Raw genomic sequence first — 10,010 nt, forward strand, 5'->3', positions numbered from 1 at the left:
ATACCTCCATAATTTGTTAGAACTCAGAAGTGAAATTATTCCTACTTCTCTGAAGCCAAAAAAAAGATCAAACCGTTGGGGATATCCCTTCTCGCATCAACAAGAGGCAGTCGATTCATACGGCCTCGCAAACAGGTCGAATTCTGTTCAGTAAAGGCCTTGCAATAAGTCCATCAGTTACCCAACCTACTGATTCACTGTCCATTTTAACATGGTTGAATTCCCTTTGCACGTACTCGAGAGAGATTCGTAGCCTACCCCCTTGTCTACAGTCATTGGAGGCACCCCTCGATTCAATCCCTGCATTTCTCTCCAACCAGTACAAGTAATTTACCTGGAAAAGTGACTTCAGCATGTCTTGTTTGTGGCGAACAACTTTCTTTAAGCACTACCTGGTTTACCCAAAAAGAATCTCGAATTAGTATCGGTGCCTAGTAGCTAGTCTACAGCACTACATAATCATTGAGGTTGTCCTATTTCGATAGCAAAGTATTCGACAAATTTAATAGACCAAATCGTGTTCAGGCATTTGTAAGGGTGGCAAATAAAAAGATTGCTATAGGCGAGATGAGAAGGAACCGAGCTCAGTCTTTCAGGAATAAGTATGTTGCCTTTGTGGAATGAATGGAAAGAGGCTAAAAGCCACAATAGTTATTAACTTACACAGAATTTTCCTTCTTGTTCAGCCAGAATGTAGCCTTCATCTTTATACAGACTGAATAGAGCCAGTGCATCCTCCTTGTTGTTGACAGCATCACTGAGTTTCGATCCCAACTGCAGCCGAACCTCAATTTCAGAAGCTGGCTGCTTCGCTTCGGAAGATAGAGCATCTGACTGTTCCTGAAAATGGGAATTCATAACAGAATCTCTTAGATTTTATACTGAAATTGTTACAATCAATTCTAGAAAAAGATTTTGTATTTTTTTTCACTTGTGGATTGACCAGTTTACTACTCGAGCAGATTTTAGAAAGTTTAATTGATAAGATAGATTATCGTATCCCATGCTTGAGCTGAATGCAACAATCAAGGACTAGAAGTCTTGAGCCCTGGTAAAAGTTCATGTTCTAGAGAAGTATAGTTATAGACGAAACCCTTCAAGCAAGTTTTCTTTTAATTTAACAAGAAAATCAGTTTAATCACAGAGAGGCAACCTAGAAAAAATTAATCTCAAAGACCTCATTAAGAATTGACCCGAATCTCAAAGACCTAGAGAAAGTAACTCACTCTGTTTGCAGATATAAAATTCAGGAACAGTAAATCTGGAAAAAGCGGCTCCTCGGCATTGACCTCTTTGATTGATGGTGCTTGGCCACTCAACAGATATTCACTGAAAACCAAACCTGTTAAAACAATAAGATTTCCATTCCTTAATGAACTATAATTCCCATGTAACAACAACGTTAGCAGAGATACATTACTCGCTCGATAGGGATTTAAAGTCTTCAGTTGAATAGATTGATGCGATTTTAGATTGCAGTACATATGGATCCAAGTAACCACACCGAATGAAGCAAGGGCAAAAGATGTAGATGAGCCAAAACAGTTAGCCAATGCTATACCAAGAGCAATTCCGATCGACTTGCTCACCATTCCCTGAGCTTCACCTTTTGCAATTACTTTGAAGGACTATTATGAATCTTTTTATAGTAATAAACAGTTACTTTGAACTAGGACTAACGCATATAAAGAGCAGCGTCGCTTTCGAATCATCCTTGTTACTTTGAAGGACTATTATGTATGTGAAATTCCATAGTAATAAACATAGTTTGCGTGGTGAGTCAACTCAGGGCTCGGAGCCTGAGAGAGAGCACAAGCGAGGGTTTATACGGAGGTTCTGTTAGGGCGGCAGGTGGCTTTTATTTTTAGTCAAGTTAATTGAAAAGATGTCCCCAAACTATAAACTCTGTTCTAAAATGATCCTTAAACTTTAAAATATCCTATATTAGTCCCTAAACTATAACTCGATTCTAAATTAATCTCTAAACATTAAAATATTTTATATCAATCCTCAAACCAACAGTCTCATTCCATTCTAATTCTTTGGTGAGAGAATAGTATGTTTTGAAGGTATTAGGAATTGAACTAGTGACCTTTTTAAAACTATAATATTACCTCCATCCCATTAAAAATGTCTTTTATTGACATTTTAAAAGTCAAAATTTTTAAAGTTTGACCACGATTATTTTAAATATTAAAAAAAATAAGTTTTTATCAAATATACAATTCAAAACTACTTGATTAAATATTTCTAAAATATATTTTTTTTTCATATTTTTATTAATAACAAGTTTCAAATAATAATGAGTCAAAGTAAAAAAAGTTTGACAAAAAAATCAACAATGGACAATTTAAGTGAAACAGTATTTTTGAAGGTTTTAAGAAATTTGTAAAAGGTCACATGTTTAATTCTCGAGGCCTTCACAAATATTTTAATTTTTCTTAATTAATAGAATTAACATGTTAACGGAAGATAAGATGGGAATGGTAGTTTAGGATGGTTATAGAATGTTATGAAAGTTGGAAACTAGTCTAAAATGAGAATTATAGTTTGGGGACATCATGTGCATTTTGTTAAAAATAATAAGAGCATGTTCCGTTTTACCCACTTTGACTTTCAATGTGAGGACCCTTCATTCTTGAATGAACGTGTGTGGGTTGCCGATCAACAAATAACATGATGGAGACATGACCGATGATGATGATAGATCGCTAAAAGGGTTTTTACGATAAAATTTTTCAGATTCTTGGGAAGAAATAATTCTCGTCGCGTCCCAAGAGTGGCGCATTGCACTCCCTTACAACACCATAGATTAATTCTAAAGCATTATCTAAAAAAATGCATGAAAAAAAAACACGAATATGCATGGAAAATGCATGAAGAATCAGCCGTCCACATGCATGAAATTTTGGAGTACAATGCAACTTGTACGAAAAAGGTTGGTGTCGCATGGTATTCCATGCGAGTTAGGGTTAGCTTTGTACATTAACAAATGCATTATTCGAGTAAATAATTTTGGTTGTTCATCATTCGATCAATTTTTTTTATTATATTATTATCGTAATTTTTTTTTCGGATTTTTACATTCTCATTTTAGAAACAATTAATATGATACTTTGATAAAATATTTAATACGATGATTTTTTATTCATATGCGATATCTAATGACATCTTCATTTTAAAAAATCTAATATAATATTTAACATATTATTTTATGCATTATTATTGTATTTAAACTATTAATATATTATTTATAATCTATAGTTTTAATTGGTTAATAAATCATAACTATATCTTATATACCATAAAGAATTACATGATTAACATTTATATGCATTAGTAATTATTTAAATAAATAAAAGTTATGTTCAAGTAATACGAATGGGTTTAATTTTTTTTGAAAGGTAATGGATTTATAATTTTAAAAGTTATATTATTTTATTTTATTAGATATGGTTTGTATTAATAATATTTCTTGTTTTGCATAGTTAATTTAAAGGCCAAAAGGATAAGAAGTTTCTATACTTTTGAGAAAAAATCAATGTGACACACGTATTATTTTTTACCTCTTAATATAGTCTTCCAACTTAATGTGATCTTTTGACCAACGTTTTCATCGTTGATTGTTAAGATGCTGACGTGACGATTTACAGTACAGATATGACAATCAACGATGCTGACGTGACAGTCCATCTGTCACGTTTGAATTATCAATTTAATCCATTTATCATGTCATTCGTTACGTTATCAACCACTGTAGATTATCATGTGAGTATTATAGACTGTCACGTCAACACCATAACAATCAATTATAAAAAAACATTGATCAAAAGATCATATTAAATTTATTTTTTGAATTAAAAAGTTGAAAAAATAATATGAAGTTAACATTAATTTTTTTAAAATACCTCTGATTCATTTTTACCTAATAAACATCAAGTTGATTAAAGGTAGTAGTATATTCAAAATCATTTGATGGTCAATGGAGGCGTGTGTCCCAAGGTCTCCCAAGATGATTCCAGACGCGTTAAATGTAGTTTGTGGACAAAGGGTTGGAGAATCTCAGCCTCTTCTTCCGGAGCCAAGGCCATGCAAATGCTATGCTCTTGCACTCCCTTACCATATTCCCTGCCATTTATTTTTAACATTCCATCAGGCCTCCAAAAAAAAATACACCTTTTGTGAAGTTTCACAAATCATACCTATTATAAGACAGCATCATGCCATGGTCTCTCCTTAGGGACCAATTATGTGACTGCAGAATCAACAATCTTTATGAAGCCTTGATAGGCATAGCTAGCCTATGTACATAGACGGATATAAGATTTTATGTTAAGAGTCAAACTTATAATATTTTAGAAGAGATCAAATTTAAAACTTTTGAGGAAAAAATAAATTACTAATAGAAAATACAAAGAAAATTATTAACCATGATTTTTAAACTTGTATTCATAGATTGTTAAAATACTTCGGGTTGGTCCAGTGGCGGATATATGTAGTGCCCACCCTGGAATCCTAATTTTCTTATGATAGTTGTTCATTTTATTAAAGGTGTCTATCTTGAAATTTTATTTGTACCCACCTCATACAAAAAAATTTCGTCTTCAATACATATGTGCCAACTTAAAATATTTCTAGATTCGCAGTGGGTCGATCAATTTTTTTGCTCAACTCTACATGAAATTATCAGAAAGTTATATTACTAAATTAATAAAAATAAATTAGAACTTACCTAAGATCTTGAGGCCGCAACAAAGGGATTTGGTTATATTTTGTCATCAGTATTATGAACCTGACTTAGGGAAGAAGTCAGCATCAAACCAGGATTAGATCTCGAAGCACGTTTCCAGTGAAGCCTCTGCAAATTTCTTTTAAAGTTTGTTAAGTATACTTTGAAGCATGGACAGCTTACAAGAAAGTAATTTAAGAAGAACAAACAGTTAGGTATAAGGATTAGGGCTTACAATTAAATTGGCTAGAGAGATCCCAATAATATCACGGTTTGTAGCTATCTCAAGCCCTAACAGTGATGTACCAGTTAAATCAGATGCCATTGATCTAGAGTCCTCCACACACCTTCCATTTACAACAGCGAACAGGCTGTGTCCTGAGTCTCTTTGAAGAACTCCTACAGAGAGAAGTGTACAGGTGAATCCAATTTCAAGTCGGAAGAAAATGGGAGTTGCTTGCAGTGTCTCTAAGCAGAAACATAACCGTGGGATTGATCGAGACGAATAACGATGCATCACCACAGGTCTGAACTAAGAATCATGCACCATGAAAATAAAATGCAGACATTAAGTTTCAAGATTAAAGTAACCTCTGGCTATGCTGTCTGTGGCCATATCAGAAAATCTTCCCCGACACGAGACCCCACGATAGCTAGACCGAGTCGCCAACAAACTTCAATGTAAATTATGCTAACCAAAGTTGCTGCAATTAATAAGATCATGTTATGGGACTGCCTAAACTGACGAAAAAATGGTTAGCAAACAAATATTACAGTGGGAAAAACCATTGCAGTGTCACTAGATCAAAATTACGAGGCTTATTGCATGAAAGTTACCACTGCCACATCCAGAGCTCAGCACTGAGTGTAAGTATGAATGCTTAGAGTCTACAAGAACAGGGGTTCTTTTAAAGTCTCTTAACTCAAAAAGAACTACATTGACTGCCTGCAAAACTTCAACCAGATGACAGCCTATGTCCCTTGAAACTAGCTCCGCCTCGACTTATTTAGTAATCGCGTCTAACTCACTCAGCCATTCAGATATGATCTTTCCACCCAAAGACATTTGCTCCACAGTAGCCCTCTCTTTGGTATCAGATGAGAAAGAAACATTCATCCTTTCATTGAGAAGGGAACGAGAGTCCATCTCTTGGTTGTAAGCCATGAATGCCTCATCTTCAGCTGCAGCATAAAGCAAAGCCTACATAAAAAAAAAGAAAAGAAAGATATCAAGCAAAATTAAACTTCCAACTTACGCTTCAAGAGCATGAACGAAGCAACAACACCTCAAATGAACTAGTGAAGGCTATATAAATTATCTATTGGGTAGCACCGTTTGTCAAACAAAAAATAAGACGATGTAGGCACTCAGGTAGCCGTCACTCATTATATATGTACCTTAGCAAGCGAGACGTCTTCATCTTTGGAGTGAAAGGAGATCTCCCGAGTGAACTTGTCCCTGGCAGTCTTTAGAGATGTTGACATTGTAATTGGAATTAAACAGAATATTAGAGAAAGAAAATGTAATAACAAGATGATTAACATGGTGATGCAGGTATCCAGAATGGATGAACAGCATATATGCATATATAATATACAGATGAAGATCAACCTCCTGGTCAAATTATTGACGGGAGGAAGAGTCATTAGGATTGGAAAAGAGAGGGTAAGCAGAAGCAGAAGTTGAAGTAGCAGCAGAGGTCCTACTCCATCTCCTCAAGTCCTTGTGATCATGATGGTGATGATCATACCTGATGATCGTAAAGAATAAACGGATAATGTTTCTTCTGTCTCTCTATAATTATACTAGTACCATTGTATTCTAATTCTCCCCATCGATTAAGAGATACCAAACAGTCAAATTAGTAAACCCACTTAGCAAATTAAATTACTAGGAGCAGGAAAAGATAAAAAGGTCAATTATCACGAAATTACCTAATAAAGCAACAAAAAGATGGAAAAGAAAGAAACAAGTTCAAAGGCTTACCTGATAAAGCAATGATCAGCAAATGTTTGAGAAACCAGAGATGCTGCCGGTATGCAATATACTTGTGCCATAAGTTATGTTTAGAGGGTCGATTGATGTGTTATAACATGTTGGTCTGTTCCCAGGAACGTCCCGTATGATTGGATCAACAAGCAAAAGTCTAATCAAAATTGGCTGAAGAAACAAGGGGACAAGTTCCTTTTTCCTGGTGGTGGTACCATGTTCCCCAAAGGAGTGGGTGCATACGTGAACTTGATGCAAGACCTGATCCCTGAAATGAGAGACGGCACTGTTCGAACTGCAATTGATACTGGTTGTGGGGTGAGTTGCCATAAACTAGTCATGCTTCTTCTATCTCCGCCGCTCACTCGTTTAATCGATGTATTTCCAGGTTGCAAGTTGGGGAGGGGATCTATTAGATCGCGGGATTCTGACTATTTCACTTGCTCCTAGAGATAATCATGAAGCTCAGGTCCAGTTCGCGTTAGAACGTGGGATCCCTGCAATCATTGGTGTCATTTCTACACAGCGCCTTCCTTTCCCTTCAAGCTCATTCGATATGGCTCATTGCTCAAGATGTCTTATTCCTTGGATTGAATTTGGTAATTGATAGGCATTATCTGATATTTCACTCTGTTGGTTCAAAGGCCTTTTCCTTGTCTTAAAACAACAGATGCTCCTGCTTTCAGGTGGAATTTATCTCCTCGAAGTTCACCGCATACTCCGTGCCGGTGGTTTCTGGGTCTTGTCCGGCCCTCCTATAAACTATGAACACCGCTATCAAGGATGGAATACAACCGAGGAAGAGCAGAGAGACGTTTACGAGAAGTTGCAGGACCTATTGTCTTCAATGTGCTTTACAGTCTATGCCAAACAGGATGATATTGCTGTGTGGCAGAAATCTTCAGACAGTAGCTGCTATGAGAAGCTTGCTAGCCCTGATCTCGATCCTCCCAAGTGCGATGACAGTATCGAACCTGATTCAGCATGGTACACTCCGCTATGCCCATGTGTTGTAGCTCCGAGACCAAAGCTCAAGAGAACATCCTTGTACTCCCTGCCAAAGTGTCCAGAGAGATTGAAAGTCACACCCGAGCGCATTTCGGATGTTCCCGGTGGGAGTAGCACTGCTTTAAAGCGTGATGCCAACAAGTGGAACGTGAGGACCAAGCACTATAAGAAGTTACTCCCTGCACTTGGGACAGAGCAGATAAGAAATGTTATGGACATGAACACAGATTTAGGAGGCTTAGCTGCAGGTCTCATCAACGATTCCTTGTGGGTTATGAACGTTGTCTCGTCCTATGCTGCCGACACATTACCCGTGATCTTCGACCGGGGCCTCATCGGCACATATCACGATTGGTAACTTCAAATACATAAACATGAATTCTCAATCCTTTGCATACAAATGCTGCTCAAAGACTGCATTATGATTGCTTCCAAGGTCTTACTTTTAACTTGTTCTCCGTTCGTAGGTGCGAAGCATTTTCGACATATCCTCAGACGTATGATCTTCTACACTTCGACGGTCTCTTCACCGCTGAGAGCCACAGGTAATCGAACTCCGAATCATATCAAATGGTTCGCTGATGCATCATGTTCTAAAAATCATAGTCGCTTTCCCAGGTGCGAAATGAAGTACATGCTGCTGGAAATGGACCGAATTCTTCGTCCCGAGGGGTACGCACTAATACGAGAGTCCAGCTACTTCATGGACGCTATCGGTGCCATCGCCGAGGCAGTGAGGTGCAACTGCCGGAAAGAAGATACCGAAGAAGGTGGGGAGAAGGAGAAGATATTAGTATGCCGGAAAACACTGTGGTATTCCTCTAACAACAGTACAAAACAATGATCCAAAAATTCAGTGCGACAACTCTCCTCGTCTGGGTTAATTGTAATTATTGTTCCCAACAGTGGAAGCAGAAACAAGGAAGTTCCATACTGTGAAAGGATAATCAGATATCCCAAAGAAACCAAAAGAATCTCCAAATTCATTTTGTTCATTTGTAGATATAATCTTTGTAAAGCATATATATATATATACACACACAGAGGGTCCTGATATATTGCTATCTTCACTTTTTGGCCTTTCTTCTTGTTTGTATATTATTTGTTGTTAACTAATTCAAATACAAGGGAGAAGTCCAAAAGAAAATGGGTTATGAAATGATAATGTTGTATTTTAATTGATTATCTTTGCTCCTTTTCTTGTTTTTTGTATTATTCAACCCATATATTTTTGTAAGGGTAAATTATGCGTTTAGTACATAAATTATCAGTTTTGACCCGTTTTAGTGTCTAAACTTTTAATTTTTTCAAGCTCATACCTAAAATTTAGTTTTTGTTTCGTTTTAATAATCGTGTTCAAAATTTAACGTTAACTTTTAGAAAAAAAATGAAAATTTAGGTATCTAAACATATCAAAATTGATAGTTCACAGAGCAGAGAAAACATGTGTCACAAGAGCAAAAAAAAATTAAGAAAAAAAGTGTCACAAGGAATGAAATTCTTATTTAATTAAAAGAACTTAAGAAAAAAAAGGGAAACAAATGACATATTACAAAAAATTAATAATTATTGGTAGTCTGTAACTAATATTAATATTGATGTTGCAATCAACTAAACAAAATCAAAAGGAAAAAAGAATACGACACAAAAAATATTAAGAGAAAACCTAAGTTAAAAAAAAAGATGTTTCATATGAAATTTAAATTGAAGTATAATTTCTTTAAGAGTTGAGTGACTATGAATATATATGTTCAAAGATAATTTTTATCTATTTGACATTGAATGCTCATTTCTTATGTTGAAAACATTTTGATGTTTCGATATAACAAATTAAATTAAAAGAATTTTAATTTTGAAAATGATTTTTCTAAGCATATTCGATATATTAAATTGAATATCAAAATATTACTCAAAGTATTTCAAAGTTCATTTTAAATCCTTACTAAAGTGTAAAATTAAATTTTAATCTTAAAATAATTTCAAAACAATTTTACAAAGTATTTCGAACCGTTTCAAAGCAAAAAATTACAGTTTGTCCAGAGGAAACCGATTCCCCCCAATGGGGTACCGATTCCCCCTGAATGGTTTTGCTACAAGAAATTTCAGTATGCTTGGAGGGAACCGATTCCCCCCAGGGGGTATCGATTCCCCCCACTGTTCAACGGTCGAATATTTGAATTTTACAATTAGGGAATCGATTCCCCATGAGGGGGTACCGATTCCCCCCACGCTCCAAGTAGAAATATTAATTATTTTCACACTTAAACGGCTCCAATAACTTCA

The 10,010-nt window shown here is 35.7% G+C and overlaps 2 protein-coding genes and 1 pseudogene across 2 annotated transcripts; 1 reads left to right on the top strand and 2 right to left on the bottom strand.

Annotated features, from left to right (window-relative positions):
• Positions 1-52: 52 nt before the first annotated feature.
• On the bottom strand, positions 53-2,120 carry LOC120199418 (protein root UVB sensitive 1, chloroplastic-like). Its single transcript, XM_039200506.1, is given in 6 exon segments — positions 53-361; positions 363-392; positions 664-840; positions 1,227-1,342; positions 1,421-1,628; positions 2,115-2,120. Coding segments are annotated over 6 exon segments (783 nt in total). The 3' UTR covers positions 53-115.
• A 1,848-nt stretch (positions 2,121-3,968) lies between these two features.
• On the bottom strand, positions 3,969-6,214 carry LOC120199419 (annotated as a pseudogene).
• A 631-nt stretch (positions 6,215-6,845) lies between these two features.
• Positions 6,846-8,711, top strand: LOC120199521 (probable methyltransferase PMT21). Its single transcript, XM_039200575.1, has 5 exons — positions 6,846-7,037; positions 7,108-7,318; positions 7,406-8,081; positions 8,195-8,272; positions 8,346-8,711. The coding sequence occupies exons 1-5, from the start codon at positions 6,936-6,938 to the stop codon at positions 8,569-8,571; spliced, it is 1,293 nt and encodes a 430-aa protein (XP_039056506.1). The 5' UTR covers positions 6,846-6,935; the 3' UTR covers positions 8,572-8,711.
• The last annotated feature ends 1,299 nt before the right edge of the window (positions 8,712-10,010 follow it).

This window comes from Hibiscus syriacus, unplaced genomic scaffold, assembly GCF_006381635.1.
Source record: "Hibiscus syriacus cultivar Baekdansim isolate YM2019G1 unplaced genomic scaffold, ASM638163v2 tig00005459_pilon, whole genome shotgun sequence".
Lineage (NCBI taxonomy): Eukaryota > Viridiplantae > Streptophyta > Magnoliopsida > Malvales > Malvaceae > Hibiscus > Hibiscus syriacus.